The sequence below is a fragment of the Podospora pseudopauciseta genome, chromosome 1 (assembly GCF_035222475.1).
Source record: "Podospora pseudopauciseta strain CBS 411.78 chromosome 1, whole genome shotgun sequence".
Lineage (NCBI taxonomy): Eukaryota > Fungi > Ascomycota > Sordariomycetes > Sordariales > Podosporaceae > Podospora > Podospora pseudopauciseta.
This window is the reverse complement of record NC_085892.1, coordinates 3,000,060-3,021,687: the sequence shown is the minus strand read 5'-3', so window position 1 is coordinate 3,021,687 and position 21,628 is coordinate 3,000,060. Positions and strand designations below refer to the sequence as shown.

General features: G+C 52.8%; 7 protein-coding genes across 7 annotated transcripts; 3 read left to right on the top strand and 4 right to left on the bottom strand.

Moving 5' to 3' along the window:
- Position 1: 1 nt before the first annotated feature.
- QC763_108250 (uncharacterized protein) lies at positions 2-5,207 on the bottom strand. The gene is made up of 3 exons (XM_062907408.1): positions 4,741-5,207; positions 2,158-4,672; positions 2-2,097 (listed from the first exon to the last, which is right to left on the bottom strand). The coding sequence occupies exons 1-3, from the start codon at positions 4,846-4,848 to the stop codon at positions 179-181; spliced, it is 4,542 nt and encodes a 1,513-aa protein (XP_062770357.1). The 5' UTR covers positions 4,849-5,207; the 3' UTR covers positions 2-178.
- Positions 5,208-5,365: 158 nt separating this feature from the next.
- PUP1 (proteasome core particle subunit beta 2) lies at positions 5,366-6,713 on the top strand. Its single transcript, XM_062907407.1, has 2 exons — positions 5,366-5,828; positions 5,893-6,713. Exons 1-2 carry the CDS (start codon positions 5,703-5,705, stop codon positions 6,589-6,591), a joined length of 825 nt encoding a protein of 274 aa, XP_062770356.1. The 5' UTR covers positions 5,366-5,702; the 3' UTR covers positions 6,592-6,713.
- A 956-nt stretch (positions 6,714-7,669) lies between these two features.
- On the bottom strand, positions 7,670-11,204 carry QC763_108230 (uncharacterized protein). The gene is made up of 3 exons (XM_062907406.1): positions 8,226-11,204; positions 8,029-8,167; positions 7,670-7,975 (listed from the first exon to the last, which is right to left on the bottom strand). The coding sequence occupies exons 1-3, from the start codon at positions 10,126-10,128 to the stop codon at positions 7,876-7,878; spliced, it is 2,142 nt and encodes a 713-aa protein (XP_062770355.1). The 5' UTR covers positions 10,129-11,204; the 3' UTR covers positions 7,670-7,875.
- Positions 11,205-16,562: 5,358 nt separating this feature from the next.
- On the bottom strand, positions 16,563-17,282 carry QC763_108215 (uncharacterized protein; the record flags this gene model as incomplete). The annotated part of the gene is made up of 1 exon (XM_062907405.1): positions 16,563-17,282. The coding sequence occupies one exon, from the start codon at positions 17,280-17,282 to the stop codon at positions 16,563-16,565; it is 720 nt and encodes a 239-aa protein (XP_062770354.1).
- A 1,323-nt stretch (positions 17,283-18,605) lies between these two features.
- On the bottom strand, positions 18,606-20,624 carry ERV46 (ER-derived vesicles protein erv46; the record flags this gene model as incomplete). Its single annotated transcript, XM_062907404.1, has 3 exons — positions 19,846-20,624; positions 18,834-19,780; positions 18,606-18,779 (listed from the first exon to the last, which is right to left on the bottom strand). Exons 1-3 carry the CDS (start codon positions 20,036-20,038, stop codon positions 18,606-18,608), a joined length of 1,314 nt encoding a protein of 437 aa, XP_062770353.1. The 5' UTR covers positions 20,039-20,624.
- On the top strand, positions 20,479-20,745 carry QC763_108205 (uncharacterized protein; the record flags this gene model as incomplete). Its single annotated transcript, XM_062907403.1, has 2 exons — positions 20,479-20,567; positions 20,634-20,745. The coding sequence occupies 2 exons, from the start codon at positions 20,479-20,481 to the stop codon at positions 20,743-20,745; spliced, it is 201 nt and encodes a 66-aa protein (XP_062770352.1).
- A 181-nt stretch (positions 20,746-20,926) lies between these two features.
- On the top strand, positions 20,927-21,592 carry QC763_108200 (uncharacterized protein; the record flags this gene model as incomplete). Its single annotated transcript, XM_062907402.1, has 1 exon — positions 20,927-21,592. One exon carries the CDS (start codon positions 20,927-20,929, stop codon positions 21,590-21,592), a length of 666 nt encoding a protein of 221 aa, XP_062770351.1.
- Between the last annotated feature and the right edge of the window lie 36 nt (positions 21,593-21,628).

Genomic DNA, 21,628 nt, shown 5'->3' with positions numbered 1-21,628 from the left:
ACAACTGACCACATAAAATTGTGATTTGACTATCCTAATTATGTAGCAACCCAGATATATAACTCGATGCTGCGAGCCAAACCCAACTTACAAGACCAGACCTCTTCCAAAGCAAAACACCGTGAAGCTTGATTGTAAACGCATACCACTTTGCTCCCGTCCCCCTTTCCCACACAAACTACTCATCATCCCTCAACCGACTAACATTCCCCCCCGTCCTCTCCAAACTCCCCCTCAACAACCCCAACACATTCTTCCTCCTCCTCTCCCTCTCCCTCAGCACCTTCTTCTCCTCCTCACTAAACTGACTCAACTTCTTCCTCGGACTAGGCCCCACCCCACCACCGCCGCCAGGTCCAACACTTCCCATCCTAACCGACGCCCCAAAAGGCGACTCCCCCCTGCCGGGGCTCATCAACAACGACCTCCTATTATTCGGCGTCGGCGTGGCCGGCCCTCCTCCACCAACAAACGGACTCCCCTCCCTGCTCCTCGCCGGAGTCCCCAACCTCAACCTCCTCATCTGGTTCTCCAAAACATCAATATCCCCGCTCCTCTTCTCCGCCATGCTGGTCATCTTTTGAATCGTTCTCAAGATGGCATCCACCGTAGGAACAGGTGCTCTACCGCTCGCACCCCCTGCAGAAGTAATCTTTGCCTTGAGCAGCGTCAATGCCTCTTCTGCTTCCGCCAACAGCCGCGAAAACGTCGCGAAGGATCGTCTGAGCTCATTCTGCTGCGCAGCCTGCTCCGCACTAAGAGGTAAAGATTTGGCAACATTCACCTGGTCGGGGTCGACATGCGCCATGATGATCTTGCGCATGTCTTCTTCTTTGGCGCGGAGCTTGGTCAGGTCCCGCATCAGGCCAGAAATCTCATCTTCGACGCGGTTAATCTCTTGAATGCGGCCCTCTTCCAGGCGACGGGAGAGTTGGTTGTCGATTATTTTACCGAGATCTTCAGCTTCGACAAGGACCCAGTCATCGGAGTGTTCGAGATCGTCCTGGTCGCGGCCGTCCTCCTTGTGGAGGGTGGTATGGCCGAGGATGAAAGACTGGAGCGCTCGGGAGTTGAGGCCCAGGCGATCAATCATGCGGTTGATATCCCGCCAGAGAGCCTCGCACGCAGCTGGGATCTCGTTCTCTCCGCGCTTCTCAATCTCCTTGAGCCTTGTGTCCGTCGCCAAGAACTCGTCAATCTGCAGAGTGGGCTCAATTTTGGAGCGGAGAAGTTGCTGGATGCCCTCGTCTTCCGGATCCACGAGGGCTTGCTTGGCTTCTTCTTCTCGCTTGGCCGCGAGCCTCATCTGGGCTTTAATGTTAGGGTCGACCTCCTGTGGCCGCGCCCGGCTAGCTGGAGCAGAACCGAACGGGCTGGTAGCCGGGGGTGCTGAGCGACGTCCCAAGAGATCCGACGCAACACCTGGCGCAAAAGACCGAGGAGTGTCGGGGGGACCAGGCCGGAGAAGGCTCGCCCGAGGTGGACCTCGCATCGGACTCGGCGATCGAGGGCTTGTCGGCACCGGCTTGGGGAACGACGGGGCGTTCCTCGTGTTGATCTCGCCAAAGAGCGGGCGACCTTGGTTGGCCTCGGATCTTGAAATGGTCGAGAACGCACTTCCAGTCATGCCACCATCAAAAGACCCATGGGGAGTGATGCCAGGAGTGTGACTCTCAAAACCGCCAGCTGTCGGGCTGAACTCCTTAGTCACATCAACGCCGCTGCCTTCCGATTCTTCCTCATCGTACTCTTCCTCTTCTTCATCAACCTCACCTTCCTCAAGTTCGTGAGTCTGATCTTCCGCGTCACATTCTGATAGTTCACTCTCGTCGGGGCTTTCTGGCACAGCAGGGACATCCGGAAGTTTAGTAGCGGGCTTGCCGATAAAGTCAGGCGGCAAGGGAGCCTCCTCAGGGGTAGGTGGTTTGACATCGTAGACCTCAGGCTTCGGTTTGCTCGAAAGCAGGTTGGGGGGCATCCGCCCAGTATCGCTTTCACTGAATCCTGGTGACTTGGATGTTTCCTTCGAGGGGGGGCCTGGTTTCATGAAATCCGGAGGGAGTGGCGCCTCCTCTGCTTTCACAGGAGCTTTGGTATCTGCTTCTTGTGAGTTGTTTGATCCTGAAGATGAAGAGCTAAAAGAGAAGTCGGCCTTACTAGTTGCATCCGGCGGCAGAGGGGCCGCCGGAACACTCTTAACATTCTCTTTATCGCTTTCCTCTTGCTTGATCCTTGGTGCTCCGAAAGGATTTTCCGCAGGCTTTGGTGACCCAAATACATTTGCCGCGGCGGGTGTCGGTGCGCCAAAAGGATTAGCAGCAGGCTTCGGTTGACCAAAGAGGTCAGTTTCTGGCTTTGGCTTAAAAAGCCCCGACGAAGCAGGTCCTGGAGTTCCAAAGATACTAGATGTGGGAGCCGAGGCCTTCGGGGCAAATAGGGTGGTTTTGGCAGCTTCGGCGCCAGAAGTTTGGAAGCCGAACTTCGAGGGGGCCGGTGTCGATGTTGGCGTAGTAGATCCGAGGTCACCAAATACAGACTTGGGCTTCTCCTCGGGCGCTGGCGTTACTCTATCCATATCCTCATCCTTGGAAGCTGGGGCTTCCAAGGCAGAGCTGAACCCACTTCCAAACATGGAGCTGCCTTCTGGCTTTTTAGTTTCAAAGGCACTAGCAGCACTTGAGGCATCAGCCTTGAATGTACTTCCCAATACAAAAGGAGAAGCCCCAAAAGCGGGTCTGTCCGTCTTCGCAGCCGGCGGAGGGAATGCTGTAGGTGTATCCATTGAGACTTCAGGGGCGGGGGCAGAGCCAGCAGGCTTTGATCCGAAGATGCTGGATCCGGAAGAAGCACCACCCAGAGACCCAAAGCCACCCTTACTGGCAAAACTGGCAAAACCACCAGCTGGTGGAGCAGCACCGCTACCGAACACCTTACCGGCGGCGGCTGCCGAGCTGCCTAAACCTGACTGTCCAAAGGCAGGTGCTGCAGAAGCGGTTGTTCCCGTGGCCCATGGAGAAGGCTTAGCCGCCCCAAATCCTAGTGAACTCTGGCCGAACGCAGGGGCCGATGGCTGGCCAAAAGCAGGGGCACCGAACGCAGGTACAGCAGCAGCTGGTTTACTACCGAACGCGCTGGAACCAAACGCTGGGGCAGCTGATGTACCTGATGCGGTAGCCCAGGGTGAAGCCTTGGCTCCCAAAGCAGAGGAACCACCGAATGCCGCGGGAGAGGACGGTGTCCCGAAAGCTGGAGCAGGAGAGGGTTCGCCAAAGGCAGAGACTCCAGGGCTGGCAAGGGCAGGGGACCCAAAAGCAGAAGCTCCAGAGCTAGCAACAGCAGGAGACCCAAAGGCAGAGACGCCAGAGCTAACTGGGGCCGCTGGTGTGATTGCCTGAGCGGCGGACCCTCCTACGATGCCCGGATACGTTGTCCCGGCCCGAATAGATTCGTTATAGACAACCCACCAGGACACAAGCACGCCTTCATTATTGAGCACCCACAGGCCAGGGAGAGGCCCGGGAGAGTTCTCGATTTCGTCCGTCGGGATGGGCTTGTAAACCTTTTCCTTGCTGGACAGGTCGAGCGTCGCTCCGATAGGAAACGTATCGGTCAGGTCCTCGCCCATAGGGAGCTGAGCACGCTTAGAATCGTCAGCAAACTCGGTTGTTGTGAACACATTTGTGATCTTGTCCGCATCCTTGTCCTGTGTCAAGGGGGTCTTGGAGCGTGTCAATAAACCAATGCCTTCATTGGCCGTTGACGCAACCAGCAAACACTCGTCGAGATTTGGGGGGAAATCCTTCAGCCTGAGGATAGTGTGGTGCGGTGTCTTGTCGGCCACAAAAGGCTCTACCGGGTCAGTGATCTTCTGATAGGTGAACGTAGGTGTTCCTCCTGGTGGTTGATGGCGGGTGATTAGGTTGAAAACAGATGGATCTTGACCATTTGTCTGGTTGTAAATAGCAAGGAACACGTGGTTCTCGATCCAGGCCAACGAGGCGACATGGTATTCTCCAACACTGGGGGACTTTGGAATATGTGCCTTTTCCACACCTTCGGGTGTCATTTGGTAGATGGAGCCGTCAGCTACACCAGCAACCAGCTGTTTTCCCTTGGTGCTCCATGAGACACAGCTGACTTGCGAACGAAGTACCGGCCCATTCGCGCCCGATACAAGCTTCTTCTCCGCAAGGTTCGCCATCAAGAGGTTGCCTTTGTCCGTCACGATGGCGACGAAGTGCGAGAGATCCGGTGAAGGATTTGGAACCAGAGCCCTGAGAGATTCCGAATTTGTAGGTATTTCGAAGGCGGATTGCGTGCCGCCTTGTGTAAGCGTGTCGGTATTGTAGACAGCAAGACCACCGCCCGACTCGGCGGAAAGAATGAGGAATTGTTCATCCACGGTGAAGGCTAACTGTGAGATCCTGATGCCAAGCGGTACTTTGGCCTGGGGTGTGAACGGTCGGACGTCGCTATCGCCATTCTTAGGGGCCTCGAACGCTTTCCGTACAGACTCGGTTGTGGCGATGTTTACCGCATCTGGGCTGGCCGCAGCAACCAGACCCTTTCGAGGGGCAATGCTAAGAAGGGATGCCGTTGGGGCTGGAGCAGGCTGCCATTTTGAGGTCAACTGAACCTTTGAATCGCCGGCGAGAGAGAGAAATCCAAGACCCTGTATATACAAATTAGCGCTCCACTCCGGTGTGAGCTCAACCACCTGTCACCGTGCACCTATCTCACCTCTGTCTGGATAACCTCGAGATCGCTTCCTTGCGACAACCCCCCCACCCCGCCAGCGGAAGGTGCGCCCATCATGGCATTGCTCGCGTTTCCAAAACCGAAAGCCATAGCTGTAGTTGCGATGCGGCCGGCCTTAGACAGCGGACCTGAGCTCAGAGTCTAGCGTGATTCATCAGCGGGCAAGGTGTGCCGGGGCTCGAGAGCGAATCCAGCCAAAGCGGTATCGCGATCGGGCAGCGAGTCCGAGAAGTCGTCGAGCAAAAGGGATTGGAAGTAATGAAATAGCAATAGTTTGCGCGTGTCCCCCTAATTATCGGTGTCGTTTCGATCAGGAATAGTTGTTGGTTGGCAGTAACAATGTTGCCAGGAGGGGGTTGGGACTGCAGTTTCTTTGTGCAAGTCGAAAGTCAACACCAGCTCAAAGAAATGGTGAACGACGCGCCAATGAGCGATTGACCCACGATTTTTCTGCCTGCCGTGCCTGCCATGCCAACCCGAGAGCACACCCCTGTCACTCAAGAGTGCCTTCCCCCTCTTGGTTAGCGCTTGTCACGTGTGGGGAGAGCTTGGGCCAGCCTCCAGGTCCCGCTGTGGAGTCAGGCAGCACCCTGTAGCGCGCGTCAGTCCAAGCTTGACGACCACTGTATCGCCCGCCTGAGCGCCCGCCAACATCCTGCTCGGGAAAGCTGCGGTAGCAACCTTCTACAGCTTCAAGACTCCATCATCCACGACTGAGACAGCTACAGGCCCAGACGTCTGACCATATCAAGTCACCCGTAGCATCCTCGCTCCACAATCCCGCATTCAAGAGTTGCGTCTGCCAGCCAAGGCGTTACGATCCCATCTGTGTCATCAGCTCTTCAACGGCCTCGATCAAGAGCCCCCTTCCCACGAACATACCCCCACAGCCGAGCTTGGACACTTAGAACCGACGATATTCAACCACAAACCAACCACACACCATGCCTGGTTTCGATTTCTCAAATTACAACCGCAATGCGGCTCTCCACGCCCGCGGCGTGCCCCTCCCCAAGGCGACCAGCACAGGTACCACCATTGTGGGATGTATATATGATGGTGGTGTAGTGGTATGCCGTCCCTCCCTCTCGAATTTAACCCCCATCTCATAATATCTAACCCTCTCCGCTCCAGATCGCCGCCGATACCCGTGCCACCTCAGGCCCCATTGTCGCCGACAAGAACTGCGAAAAGCTCCATTACATCTCCCCCAACATCTGGTGCGCCGGTGCCGGTACCGCCGCCGACACCGAGTTCACCACCGCCCTCATCTCCTCCCAGCTCGAGCTCCATTCCCTCTCCACCGGCCGCAAGCCCCGCGTGGTAACCGTCATGACCATGCTCAAGCAGCACCTCTTCCGCTACCAAGGGCACATCGGCGCCTACCTCGTCGTCGCCGGCGTCGACCCTACTGGCACCCACCTCTTCACCGTCCACGCCCACGGCTCCACCGACAAGCTGCCCTACGTGACCATGGGTTCCGGCTCCCTCGCCGCCATGTCCGTCTTTGAGACGCAGTGGAAGGCCAAGCTGACCCAGGACGAGGCTGTGAAGCTCTGCGCGGACGCTATCGAGGCTGGTATCTGGAACGATTTGGGTTCTGGTAGCAACGTGGATGTGGCAATCATCACGCCGGAGAAGACAATTCTCAAGAGGAACTACATCAAGCCAAACGAGAGGACGCAGAAGCTCAAGAGCTATGTGTTCCCAACGGGTACCACCGCGGTGCTGAACGAGAAGATCACGATCAGGAAGCAGGATATTGGGAACTTTGTCAGTATCACGGACTTGACGGAGGCGGAGGCTGGCGATAAGATGGAGGTTGACACATAGGTGCTGGGATGAGGTGTAGGTCATGTGATATTAGTATTGATGTGATGAAATTGAGAGCAGGCGTGGGCAAAGAACTAATAGAGCTCAAGTCGAATCATTAATTTCGGACGTATTTGGTGTGCTATACCAATATTGTCGGTCAAACCGTGCCCTGAAAGATAATGAAATCGATAGGCCTTAATAAATAGTTGATAGGTCTTGATAGATTGTTAAAAGGCCTCTTAACATAGTGAAAAGGCCTTGAAAGACAGTTCAAAGGCGTGCTGATCATATTTCAAGCTCTTGATACCCAGGTGGATATCATACTCAAATCCACACATGAATCACCAGAAAGTCAACATCTTCCAGAAATCTTCGATCCTGTCAAACCCCCAGGGTCTTTTCGAGGTCCGTCTCATCTCCCACCTCGCTCGCTTCCACCCCATCTCTAAATAAGTATCTTACCTAACACCACCTTCAACTAAATAGGTAACATACATAGCTCGCAGATATCTACAAAAACTTTTCTTGCTGATCAACAACAACAACAGCAGCAAATATATCTACACAACACAACAACAACAACAACAACAACAACCAAACCAACCATCGAGAAAAACTACGATTAGATTTTTAAAACCTTCCCACCGCCCCCCCTCCTCCCATCTTTGCCCTCCTACTCTTCACTCCTCGCTAAATCCAGCCCCCCCCTCTTTCTCTGCCCACCAAAAAAAGAGAGAAAAAACCCCAAGCATAATACCAAACCAAAATAGATAACCTTGAAAAGAAGAAACCAAACAAACACAAAAAAAGTACAAATGAAGATCCTCTCAATATCCGACTTTTAGAGATCAACAGGAAGAAAATTGAAAAGAAAACGAATCCCTAGAAAAGCCCCCCTTACCCATCACACCTTACTCTTTTTGCACCTGCCCACCGCAACGAATTTGTAAAAGGAAAAAATGCAACGCCCACAATATGTTGCAAATTTCCCCTATAACAAAACACCAAAAAAAAAAAAAAAAAAAAAAAAAAAAAAAAAAAAAAAAAAAAAAAAAAAAAAAAAAATGTAAACAAAAAGCAAAAAAGTAACAAAAAAGGCTGATAGGGGTATGAGTGATGATGATGACAATAGGTGATGACTGAAAAAAAAAAACTGTCTAACAAAGAAAAAGACCCCAAGAAAAAATGTAAAGTGTTGAGAAAAAGATGCCGTCCTTTATAGGTAGGGGAGTTGTCGTTGGTCGTTGGGTTATGCTGGTTTGAAGAGTAATGTTTGTTGGCATGGCATGGCGAGCAAAGAGATCAATGCGTCTTTCTGCTAAAGATGCTCTTTCTAGATTTCGACTTTGCCCGGTCCTTCTTGTCCTTTTCAGGGTCGTCGGCATATTTTGGCTTGTGAATCCTGTGCCAATGTTAAAAGATTTCCTTGCCAGAGAATACATGACAGAAACATACCAGCTATTGCCCACCATGCTCATTCCCTTCGACTCGGCCTCCCGATAGAGTTTGGCACTCTTTTTCAGGTTCTTCTTGCAGCCAATGCCTTGAGCATAGCAGAACCCGGCCTCCGCAAGCGCATCGACATCTCCCCAAGCTACACGGATATCTGTCAGCACCGAATACCGAATCATTGTAGTAAGGAAGAATCATACCTCCAGCAGTTTCAAAACACTTCAACGCCAACACCTTATCCTGCTCAATTCCCCACCCGTTCATATGACTGACACCCAGTTCATATATACTGAGCGCCAACTGAGCACGGTGTGTCTTCCGCTCGTTCACATCCACATGCTTGCCCTCCTTGGCATGCTCCTCGTCCTCCTTGATTTCCAGATTCGCCGAATCCATGGCTTTCCGAAGCCACTCCACTCCCTCCCGAGGGTTCGGTCGCATGCCCCAGCCGTGACGACAAGCCAAAGCATATAGCAGCATGCCAGTAGGGTGACCCTGCTTGGCTGCGTGCCGTAAATGCCACGCTGACTCTGGCAGCGAACCTTCCTGGTGAAGAGCAATGGCCTTGTTAACGTGTTCTTCCGCAGTGAGATCGGCCATCGTTGGTTGGTTAGCCGGTGTGGCAGGTCCAGGCTTGATTGTGCTTGCCGAATCGCTTGTGTTGTTCGACATTATCGATCTCCCCGCAGCAGCATCGTGTAGATGGGCAAAGGGAGCACGGCCTCGTTGCGACTCTCCAGACACACGGGCACTCTCTGTCGATGGTCTGCCCAGAGGTGGGAATGGCTCTGGTCCCGATCTAAAAATCTCAGTGCTGAGCTTACTACGCTCGTGTGACGGCCGAGTGTTGGCTTCAGGAGGATTCGGTGGGCCGGTTGAACTTGTTGGCCTGCTTGCCGGCCTGCTAGGTGGGGATGGTGGTGGTTGTCCATGGTTTTCAACAGGATGTTCCCATGAAAATCTCGCCGGGGCCTTCATGTCCGGCAGGGCAACCGAGTTCCTTTGCAAAGCCTTACCTCGCGGCAGCACAAATACATCTTCTTTGGGCGTAGACTCGGTGAGTGCCTCGCTGCTCATACTGATGGGCGTATGGGCTGCATCATCGGTCGTGAGCATGAACGAAGCATGACTATCAGATGATGCCTGCCGTGCTGGTGGATCCAGACTTGGTGTCCCAGCTCTGCTGAGTGGTCTAGAGAAATTGAATGACGGGCGCGGCAAAGCAGAAATATCCGAGCTGATGGAAGGTGATCGCTGGTATGGGGCAAACCCAGGCGACAAAACACCGCTGCTGGTAGAAAACTTGCGAGACCCCTGAGAGTGAAATGATGTGCTCATCGGGGTGCTCAATCCTTCATCGTCGGCCGAACTGTCATGAGAGGACATCAAACTCGAAGAGCGCTTAGTGAATAGAGGCCGAGGAGGAACAAGCCCCCCAGCTTCATGGGAGGTTGTCTTGGATATTCTTTCGGGGGAGCTAGTAATCGAGCGAGTAGGTGTCGATGCTGGGAGAGGTATACTCTCTTGCGTTACCGTCCTCGTCAGTTGGGCAGGGGGAACAGCAGTATCCATTGGGCCTGGTGAATGTTCCCTTCGAGCTCCGACCCCGAACAAGCTCTCGCGGTCGTGTTCCTGCTCCTGATCTGCCTCCTTCTGCGAGTCAAAGGTCGGCGGCAGTTTTGGTACCGGGACATTCTGCTCAGGCGTAGGTGGTATATGGCTCATTCGGGGATGCACTGAAACAGGCCGGTTGTTGATATCAGTTTCCACCTCTGGTCTAAATCCAGAGCCTGCGCTGTGCTGCGCAGCGAATTCTTCCTCGGAAGCAGAATCGTGGGACATGGATCGAAAATACTCCGACCTTCCCTGCATGATCAACGGGCTTTCAGTAGTCAACGGTGGCAGTCGACTCATGCGTCGCCCAGACTTTTGACTTTCCTGCAGCTGCTTTGCCAGCAGACGGCTTTGTAGCGCGAAGGCATCGAGAGGTGATAGTTCCGGCGGTGCTTCGCCCGCAACATGGAGACGAGGGGATCGTAGCGGGCGTCCAACGGAAGCGGAGGATTTCGACCTCACGTCGATAAAGTCAGGTCGGTTCGCCATGATGCCGTTCGCGATGCAAAATATTTCCTACGATGATTCATACGTTGTTGTAGTGTTTGCTTCGAAATATCTGCTGGGTCGATGCGTGGCGGTCCAGTGAGGGGGTTCCTCCTCAACCGCAACCCTCCGCTGATGCCTGGGGTTTGAAGATCGGTCCTGGGCAAGACGTCAGGGGCAACAGCGTCGATGGGATACCGAAACGTCGAGCTAAAGGCGCATAAACTATGAGGTCAACTCTGGCCGACTCAGACCACCCAACCGGCAAACGAAGTGTGGCGTGCGACTCGAACCATGCGGGATCGACCTAAAAGATGCGCGAGTATTTGGTGGCTTGGAGAAGGGTGAACCGCGATCGGGAAGATTGTCGGCTCGCGTAAAAAGAGGCAGCGTCAAATGTAAAAATGCGGGTGAGCCAGCGGCAACTCGAGGTGCTGATGCCTCTCTCGAAACAACATCAAGATTTTTGAGGGGTGCGGCGGGTGAGGGCTGTCGTTTCAAGGTCCAAGCCGGTATCGTCGCGGGGATGGGCGGCGCATTCAGAGACAGGAACTGCGGGCGGGTGAGCAGCCGATAAAAGAGCCACACAGGTTGTGGTAAGTAAGGTAGTAAGGTGGTAGAAAAGGAGCAAAAGCAACGGGCAAGTCACGAATGGCGGCAACGAACGGACGGGGTAGAACGAGCGTGAGAATTGGAAACGAGAGTAGGTAAGGTAGGTAGGCGGCAAATAGATAGGTCAGGTCGTTCGTCCTGGGGTCTCACAACACCACAAGTTGGAGGAGGATGATTGTGAGAACAGAAAGAAGCGTCACGTTGCGTTCGCAGGCCAGGCCGAGGAAGGGGGATGGCCAGGGGAATGAACGGGGAAGCGGGTCCCTAACGGAAAGCCAACCTGCGAAGCCAGCGCCCACATGAATTTGCTTCTGGCCCCCATGCCATTTTGGGAAAAGCGTGTGCAAATGGTTCCAATTATGGCTGGGCTAGCACTGAAGCAGCTAGACGGTGTGCGGGTGTCCCTGGGCTCAGACGGCAACAGCGTAACGGTGCTGTGGTGCGATAGCGCCCAGGGCACTCCCTAGGTGGCCCAAGAGACAGCAAAAAACATGGGGTGCAGACTGCGCTTTTCCCCTTTTCTAGAACTGATATTTGTCCTCAAGAGACCACAACGCATGCCGCTTCCAACTACAAAGCCCCTCACCGGTCTGTCCGTAGAGGTTGCGCCATGGAGGCGTCACACAAGGACTCCGCCTCGACGTGAGTGCCGAACCTGAATATGCAGTTGGCCATCAGTTGCAACGACGTCAACGGGTCATCTATGGATCTGTGTTGAAGGCAAGAAGTAACGCAGTGCTACTTTCCAGACTCTAAGAATACCCCGAGACCCAGAGGCCCCTCCGCGGATATTGCACCGAATTTCATGTTCATCTGAACGGCCCCCCGGATTGCCATTTGAGACGAATTGCATTGGATCCGTTTGGGGCCGCGACGGTCGGTGCCGCAGGATCTGGACCCTTTGCATGCAATGCACCACGAAGGCACAAGCAGGGACTGCGCCTGCTCTCGTGCCACAAAACATGTCGGGATCGCAGATTCAAACTCTGAATCCATCTCTACCTAATCATCTCTTCTCTCACTAGAAGCTCAACAATTCCTTCCATGACAAGACCTCCTCCAGGGGCCGTGAAAACAAATTGTAGATCCATCGATCACTTTGACAAGCTTTTTCGAACAGGACTTCCACGGCTTGCCGAGATGGTCTGGGTCCGCCCGGGGCCCGTTCCGTGGGTCTTGATCAGAGCTAGCGTCCAATGATTTATTCCATTGAAATTCTTGAGAGTCTGGCCCTCTGCATCTCTCGCTGCATATGCCAATGTGGTGTTAGTTACGCAGTATTATTGCTGATTATTCTTGCCTCTTGCGAAAGACGGTGGCATCCCAAACACAAGAAAAACTGCTGAGCCCGGCTGCTGCAGTCGAACTAATAATCAGATGGCACAGAGGGTGGGCGAAGAGGAAAACCTCGAGTTGCGTGTGGTCCACACCAAAAATTACCTAATAAGGACGAGACACCCCTGACCAACCAATCATATATTCATCCCACCCTGACGTCTCACGAGTTGAGTTCACGGAGACTTCACCTAACCTGGAAACAGGAACCTCCCTTCCAGTTCCTTGGATCTTGTACATAAAAAAAGAAAGAAGAGTATTATCTGAACAGGGATTCTCCACGATCACCAGTTACACATCAACCTCGCACCGCAGCAGTTCACAGCAGGTACACCGGCCGGCCGCCCAAAAAGCGACCGACAGCGATTCCGTGACCTGCGACCTGCATGCATAAGTGCAAATCGAGACTTGGGAAAGCGGCAAGTCATTTGGTGGCTTTTGAGGAGAACCGTTCGTCTTGAATCATCTGAGCAATGGGGGCATTGACCAATGAGGTACGCCCGTCTCTTATTTGATATATGCCTCGAAACATCAAGTCAAGCATGTACCACTACAGCTTGGTTGACTACCTTCACCATATTCCCCCTTCGTATAGCCCAACTCCGATCCCACTAACAGCAACATGGACACAACCCGTTTCTCCAAAGTGGAAGTTTCACGCCACATCCGTGTTCACCTTGCTTCTCGAGTCAAGCCCACCTGTCTGTCCCACGCGACCGGTCGCCATCTCCCCCCCTCATCCCTTGCCTCCTCCCTTTTTTTTTTCTGATATGTCTCTCTTTCAGCCTCTTGATCGTGGCAATTGTAACAATTAAACAGAACAATGACACGAAAATCCAGCTCAGTCAACTCAGGAACCGGTGACATCAGAGATACGCGACGGTGAGTGTTGCGGGGACTGTAGAGTTCTGGGGGAAAGTTGACAATCAAGAGAAAGGTGTGCAGATTCAAGTTCCATGGCGAGCGTATGTTTTGGAGGCCGACAATAGCCATACCCAGAAGCTGCTCACTCAGGTGTATCATGTTCCAATAAGACCATGCTCGCACCTACTGGTGTGCGTAGCGGGACAAGGAACGAGCAACAAAGTTATGCATATATTCAAAAATACAACAATTCTGCTATCTTGGTTTGTTGACCCAGTACCCACACACAATCTTGGAGAAAACACTTCTCAAGGCGTCACCACAAGCACAGCAATGCACCGCGACACCTCGAATATCACATCCTCGGGTCCACCGTTAACCCAGCTGTCTCTTTCTGAGATCCTCGTGAACAAAATTGGCCAGTTCAACCATTGCATAAACCAATCCGACGTCTGATACCACTCTTCAGTGTATGGAAGCCCTCTATCGGTACGTAGCAGTGAAAAATCCCCGATGAGTGGACCGTAGCTGTCTGCCTCCATGTAGGTATGGTGGCAGTCATAAAAGACAGCGCCCTTCGCCCAGCCGCCAGTTTCGTATGTGCAATCCGGCCATAAAGGTGAGTTTCGGCCACCTCGGCGGCGATACTGGGCACCACCACGCCCACGGTCAATGAGCCAGATAAACGGGTGTTCGTCCGTTTCATCGTTTGCCGTTGGTGATATACTTGTCGACGACCAACTTGTGGCAATAGACGATGGCCCGGAACAGAAAATCTCGAGGCGACCCATCCGCTGGTTTACCAACCATGGCGTCAAGGGTTGGATACTGGTCGCCCTGCACGCACATGTCATTCCAGGCCGGATCAACCTCGATCGTGATGTTGCTCGGCCACAGCCCATATCCTCCGTACACTTGTGGGAAAAAGCTGGAAGGGCATACTAGACGATCCATGAACTCGATCCCCTCCGAGTCCCCAAGCCAAAAATCGTCGAAAAGAAGAGCCGTCGACTGGACATCGAGCCAAAACAGATCCCTTAGCGCAATGACTAAAAGGGGGGCCGTCTCCGTTACGGCCGAGCTGGGGAGATTTCGTCGGTAGTGGATGATTGTTGACGCTGATGTGTAAACATAATGACTGTCGTACACTTTCTTTACCAGCTCAGAGGCACTCTCTAGGTCATAGCCGTCATTTTCTTGTAGCCGTATATCCTCCAACATATCGGTTTCAACTCGAGTTCTCCACTCCTACAGCGCAACACGCTTCGACTCGGCACATGCCTCCCATAAACCGGCGTCCTAGATGTATGCCGAGCTATTGTTTCCATCCCACGAGTAGGTTTTTGCCTGAGAATCTGTTCCAGTGATGTCTTGGGGAGCGCAAATCTTGTATAGTTGCTCTCTATTAGTCTCGCGGGTGGTGGCACGTGGGTCGTGGTATATCAAGTCGCAGGTTCTGTGAAGCGTCTCGGGGACGCCCCCACGTCGTAGATAGGAAATCGATGCGCGACCGGGGCCTTTGGCCGGATGGCCATCTTCCATACCATCTGACGCAGTTCCTGGGGAAGAAAAGGAAGGCGATGAAAAGCTGTAAGTTGGTGAGGTGAGGCTGACATATCGTTGTGTGTTCTTGGTCAGCGGATGGCTAAGATCTGCAGGCTCGGCTTTTTCGAGGTGCCTTTCTTGCTTTTGTCATCCCCTTTTGTATTGTCGCCTTCTTTCGCATGTTTGCGTTGCTCTTTCTCGTGGGCAGAATACATCCACAGAGGGAGAACCGAGTCCAGCTCATCCAAGTATGCCGTCCAGTGTCCGACTTTCCATGAGAGACGAAAGTAAACAGGTTCACCGCTGACAGTAAGTGACCGCCACATGTCTCCTGAATCTATGGGCCCATGACTGAAAAGGGTGTCCATTGTAAATTTGATGGCTCGCGCGAGTGAAATTGCTTCCGCTGACGCAACCCCAGCCCAACCAGCAAGTTTACCAAGCTCTCTCCGAATGGGCATAAGTCTTTGAGGCCTCGACTTGGATTTGTGCTCATCAGGATCCATTTTCACGTTGTTGGGGTTCTGGACGGCCGCGACTCTCCAGTCCCAAGAATCATCACCCTTTGCCCATGGTCTCGAAGACTCATCCAACTAGCCAGAGTCTTCATCGGACCTTGACAAGAACCAAAGGGCAGTCCTGTGCTTTTCGAGAGTCATTGCAAGCCAGTCCAATTCGAATCCGGCCGTAAGAGGAACTGCTTCGGGATTCTTGTTGAAATTTCGACGAACCCATGCGACGGGTTCTTCTTCCTTTTCGTCCTTCAGATGTTGAAAATAGTAGGTAGCTACCCCAGCCCAGGCGAGCACAATTCTTTGAAAAAATAGTACCCATTGTGGCGACAGATACACGTACTACATGACCCCAAGTACTCCTTGTTCATTTTGTGGGGGTCTTTCAGTTCCATTGCCCTCACTTCGAGCATATGGCCTTCCCGCCCCTCTTCCGTTTCTTTTTCATCCTTGGTTTTATCCTCAGGTATGAGAATAATAAGCTCTCGAATGGGCCCCTGACCCATAACCCGGACAATCTCTTGGCCATTCCAGAGCTCACATACCTCGTAAGAGGTTGACGACATCAACTCGGCCTCTGGCACTGCGCGGTTCTCCCGAGCTCTTCCGATTACTGATCCGAGCCAGAAGGGGCCACCAACACGAATAGCTGCCACGATGATGGTAATAATGCCCAATGGGGCCATGCCAAGATGATGCTATCGGCCCAGCCGGTAGCCTGGCTCATGAATTGCATGGTGACTTTCTCACCGAAGAGCGCGAGGATACTATGTGAAAGTTAGATTCACTGGCTGTCTAGGGAAAGCAAGTTGAAGAGGAAGTAAGAGGCAACTCAAACTAGGTGCAACATGGCGTTTGGGAATTGATGAAGAATAGGTTGATCGTTGAGTTGGAAACGACGTCGTCGTACGCTGAAACGGTTGATGGACTGGTCTCAGTTTGTAGTCATGGGAAGCCACAGCTGAGATTCCCTCCGTTTTCAACTTCCATACCCAGGGGAATGGAAAGAACCAGAAGAACACGAGGAAATTGCACCGAGGAAATAGATTGATAGCTTAAAAAGTTTAACCTACCTTGGCTGGTGGAAGGTGGGAGTTTCAGAGACCTGTGATGTCCTTAACAGGGCTTCCAAAGGCTCAACAAATGGACCAGTCACGGTCCCAAGCCCGATCCTCCAAAGCCAGAAACACGCTCCCTTCTCCTCAACCGTTACTTCCGTGACGAACACATCCGGATTGCTCCTTTGATCGAAAGCGACATTGCCCCTTCAACGACGGCCTTGAAAGACAGTTAATAGGCCTTAAGAGATGGTCAGCAGGCCTTCAAAGATAGTCAGTAGGTCGTAAGGGATATTTGAAAGACCTTAACTGATAATTAACAGGCCTGAAAGGATAGTTAGGACGGCTTTTCCTTTTTAAGAAGATGTAAGTTGATGACTGTTATGGCTAAATAAATAAATCACCTCGGAGCATCAAACCGCGGGGAATGTCATCGAGGCCAGGTACGGTCAACAATGGTCTGTTATACAGAATCTTAACAACTACGTCCTACACAACCTCCTTGCACAATTCAGTCCACCGCCTTCCTCTTCTTCTCCCTAATTTCCCTTCTCCTTTCCTCCTCATTCTCCTCATTCTCCTCCTCCTCCTCCTCCTCCTCTTCCCTCTCCTCCTCAACTCTCCACCTCTCATCCTCCTCCACCTCCAGCACCCTCATACACCCCATGACCAACTTCCTCAATCCCCCGGCCTCCCCCCAGTCCCCCACATCATCATCCCTCCTCCTCCCCCCCCTCTTTCTAACTTCAAAAACCACACCCTCATCCGGATCCATCACCTTCCTTAACAAACCCCTATCAATCGCCCCCCCCAACCAAGCCCTCATCAACCCCAACGCCCAAACCTGCCTCTCATACCCCCTCATCTCCCTTTCCCACCTCCCCACCGCCCCCTCCCACTCCCTCTTCTCCTCCCGCTCCAGCCTATCCCACCCCAACCTCCTCTCCCTCTCCCTACTCGGCGCCTCCTTCCAAACAATAGTATACCTACTCCCATTCCCCTGCCCCAAAAACCCCCATATACCCCGCTCATCATCCCTCTCAACCCTCTCAATCAGACTCTCTTCCTCCAGCACCGTCAACCGATGCAGAAACACGCCGGGAAAACGCTCCCATATCACGGGGTACTCCGGTTTCTTGAGGATAGTAAGCGAATATGTCTGCCCGCCATCATCATCGTAACAGCCCGCAAACTCGGTCTGGTTGTTCATCCTCTCGTCATCCCAAGTCATCTTGTCGGTGTGCCCCGTGAAGAAGTCGGGTGGGTCGAGGAACAAGGGGGCAAGGTTGAGGAGGCAGGCTACGTGGATAAGTGTCTCATACCATTCGTCTAGCTGGTCGTACGTCTTGAGGATGATTTTCGGGTCGGGGACTGTCAGAGGAGGGTCGGGAGGGGAGTGGGAGTAGGGAGGTGGAGGGGGGGAGGGGGGGGAGGTCGTAGGTGATTGGGGTGTGGCAGATGTGGCGGTGAAGGACTTTCAGGTAGCGGAGGACGTTGGAGACGCTCTCGTCTGCTATGATGGTGGGTGCCATGGCGGCAAGATGTTGAGGTTGTAGAGGGAGAGGGTATTGACTCTATCGTTTTGTTCGTTGTTTGTCAGTACTCTGTCAGGAAGATTCCGTTGCCAGCGTTGTACATACCTTTGGGAGAGATTGTAGATCCTTCGAAGAGCTGGGAATGCCTTCCTCTCGAATATTCTTCGAAAACAACTAATTGGGAATGCCCTCTCGAGGAATGAACGCCCACTCGAGAATGCTCTCTCGGGAATAGTTGAGAGCTTCAGAGGCCCTTCATCAGGGCCGAAGTCCCATCAAAGACTGAATATGCCGCCGTCGTCGTCGCTGAGTTGTCGAGCGATCTTTTGCAGCCTGTTAGGAAAAGAGTTTCGAAGAAACCTACAATAATCAGTCGTGATTCGAAATCGTCGAGCGGAGCCTAGAGACAAACCCCGTACCCCTCGCTCAGTCAGCGGAAATCAGCGGACAGTCTATAGTAACAAGTGAGGTCAACTATCAACAGCTGCGAGGCTATGAGCCCTAACATGTCTCGGCGCCGCTTCACATGCCCAAGGGCGACAACCTGTTTCGAAAACCAAGATGAAAGACTTCCAGTATTGATGACATCGCCACTGTGAGGAAGAACCATACCATCTCAAAGCGCAGGTTTCCTTGAAGCGAGCCCGTTATGTAGCTAACCTCAACGACCAACAACTAGCACAGAACCGTCCACCCAAAGAACAGACAAGCTCCACGCGAGTCAACCGTTCTCCCACCCCCCAGACCGGTCGAGCATAAAATATTCAAGCGGCAAACAAAGCCGATCTGCACAAGACCAGATCCACGCCAGTCATCACACTAGAGCGTGGCCGACAACACCTGTGAACAAACCAAGTGAACATTCTTTTTCTCCTAAACTCCTCATCATGCATCTAGCAGCCACCCAACAAGCAAGCAAATCCTTGGAAACAGAAACAGAAAAGCAAAAAGAAAGACCGAAAAGCGTATAACCTATATATTTACATCCAATGTGGAAAAAAAAAAAACCCAAGAATGTTTTATAGATCCTTGGACCTCAGCTTCTTGAGCTTTATACCACCCTCAAACAGAGCACGGTCGACAGCAGCGGCCACGGTCAGGGTACCACCGACGATGGCACAGAGACCAGCCAGGAAACCGAGGAACGACTTTGGCCTTTCCTCTCTGTTGATAACCTTCATGGGGGAGATGTCCTGGTTTGCGAGTCAGCATTTGTTTACGTCCAGATCTACTCAAAATGTACTTACATAGGAGAAGAAGACGCCGGGAATACCACCCTTGGCGTGGAGGCGCTCCTTGTGGCCCTCAGAACCATCATCACCACCAGATAAGCTGCGCCTATGGCTGGTAACCGAATACTGGTGAGTCTCAAGGCTGCCATCGGCCGATTGACCAAACGAACCCAGCTCTTTGTGATGCTGGTCCTTGAACCCCTGCCATGTCTTCTCCCAGCCGAGAGGAAGATAAGAGGTGGGCACAATCTTGATGAAGTACATGAAGTTGTAGTTGACATCATCGGTCTCCTGGTGAGTGTTGTCAAGGGGGTTGACGTGGTGGTTGGTCCATGGTAGAGCCTTATTCTTGCCAAGCTTCTTCGCCAGACCATCAGGAAGCTGCGGGCCGAAGCGCAGATGATGGATCTCGTGGGTGAAGGTGTGCTTAACAGGCGTGTCCCAATAGTTCTTGAGGTCGTGGACGTGCATATTTCCGTTGCTGAAACTCTTGCCAGGGGCAATATGGAAGTTGCCAATGACCTTGTTCACACGAACGTTACCCTCGATGCGACAGCCCTCATTGCGCTGCTCGTCGAGTTTCTCAGCGTAGTGCTCGCGCTCGCACTGCTCGATACCCTCGCCCCTACCGAAAGCCCAAGCCTGAGCGGCATATGCCTCCTTGACCTCGTCGCATGTTTGGCAGCAGTTGGGCTTTTGCGCGTGGACAGGGGGAGCAGCGCCATAGCAGGGACCGCAGTAGTTGGGATCGAGGTGGGCAGCTTCTTCGTCGCGAGCATGGAGAGCCAGAGCCTTGGCTTCGATAACACCGCCACCCTCACTGAGAGGACGCAGTCTAGTCTTGACGACACCGTGTTGGACGCCGTGTTGTTGCTCGCCGGATACATCCATGACATCGAGGGTCAGCAGCTCGCAGGGCACTCGTGGGAAGCTGACGTTGAGGTGAATCTCCATGCGCTCGCCTGTTCAGCCTTCTGGTTAGTGGCCATCTATCTTCAAGTCCTGCAGTTCCGTAAAAAGAGCGCACCTCTCCCCTTGTCAACAATCAGCTCGGGATGGATCTCTATCCTCCTGTAGTCCTGCCATTCTCCCCAAGCCAGGAAGAACACCACAATCAACGAGACGATGGTAACGATACCACCCGACGTCGTCCTGATTCGCGCATCCTCCACCGTCTTTGTAAAAGCATCGAGCTTTGTGAATCTCGATTTCGCAGCCATCTTGCCTATTTGTTCGTCGTCGTTTGTTGGACCAGTCTCACGTGTAAGGTCGAAGGTTCCACACTCGCGGGGCGTGTGCTTTTTTAGAATTGGAATGTGTCTTGTCAGAAAATGGGGACCTGCTGCTTTGGCTCAGAATCAACGGAGCGGCATCAATTGAAGAGCGGGATCATCAGCAGAGTTCCACCACGAAGCAGTGAATCGTTTGCTGGCAACTTTGTAGTTGAGATGAAACCAAAGTGCATCAGCCTCGTCCAGCACCGCGCCGGAGACAGCTAACAAAAAGTTAAGGCCACCTTACAATCGATATCCACATATCAGCTTCAGGTCCTGGACAGCTCCAACGCGGGCGTGGGCTGTGATTGGTCCCCAGGTTCAATTGGGGGTTCAGGCTAGGTAGCCGGACCCTCCGCAGCGGGGCACCGAACGGCGCCAGGAACATGAACGAGCATCTTGGCTTGCCCGAGATCACTGATAAGATAACGCTTCGATCTGCTGGATACATGAAGCGAGGTTGTCGAGCATTCGAGTCTGTGGTGTCTATGCAAGCTTTACAGTCTTAATAGGGTGACTGCTAATCTGCTTTAGAACTTAGACTGCCGGTAGATATGTCGTCCCTGCATCTGCAGCTACACATGCAGCTGAGATCAAGCTCCTTCCTCCCCCTGGCAGCTATTCCAAGCAGTTGGGAATGCAAGTTTGACTGACAACTGCAGCTTCCCCCTTTGCTCAACGCAGCAAGGCTGAGGACATGTGAATTGTTTCCGCCAGACAAGCAAAAGTTCTCTACACCGGCGTGACTCACCTTCTTGACCATACCATAAGCCCCAGCTGCCACTCCTCTCATCAACTGTCTCTTTCCTCTTCACATCCAAAAACAACAACATCATGTCCACCTCCCAAGAGACTCCGGTTCTGAGGCTCCCATCGACCCCTCCACCACCAATCCTGACCCTCACCCCCAAAACCCACACAACCATCGAGATTCGCCCCTTTCATATTTTCGATGCCCGCCCTGTCGCCCGCATAGCCAACAACCCCCGCATCGCCTCTTGCATGCGGAATACATTCCCGTACCCCTACACATCCAAAGATGCCAATCACTGGCTTCTCATCGCTACCAGATCTTATTCAGATCCGGAAACTAAACCGACCAAATCCGGTAAACCTCTTCTCTTGGACTACGCCATCATCGTCAATGGCGTACTCGTCGGCGATATCGGCCTCAAGCCTCTCTGGGATGTCGAATCCGACACTTTTGAGATCGGGTACTGGCTAGGAGAAGAGTTCTGGGGCGTGGGGATCATGACGGCGGTTTTGAAGGAGTTTATCGCTTGGGTTTGGGAGCAGTTTCCGACTGTTAGGAGGTTAGAGGCCATGGTGTTTGACTTCAATGAAGGTAGTAAGAAGGTGTTGAGCAGGGTTGGGTTCGTTCAAGAGGGTGTGAAACGGGAGGCGGTGAGGAAGGGTGACAAGATACATGATATGGTTGTTTTTGGGCTGTTGAGGCGGGAGTGGACTACACAGGTGCTTAGTGTCTCGGGGGAGCCATGAGGTGAAATAATATATGGGTTGAGCAAATCTTCGTTG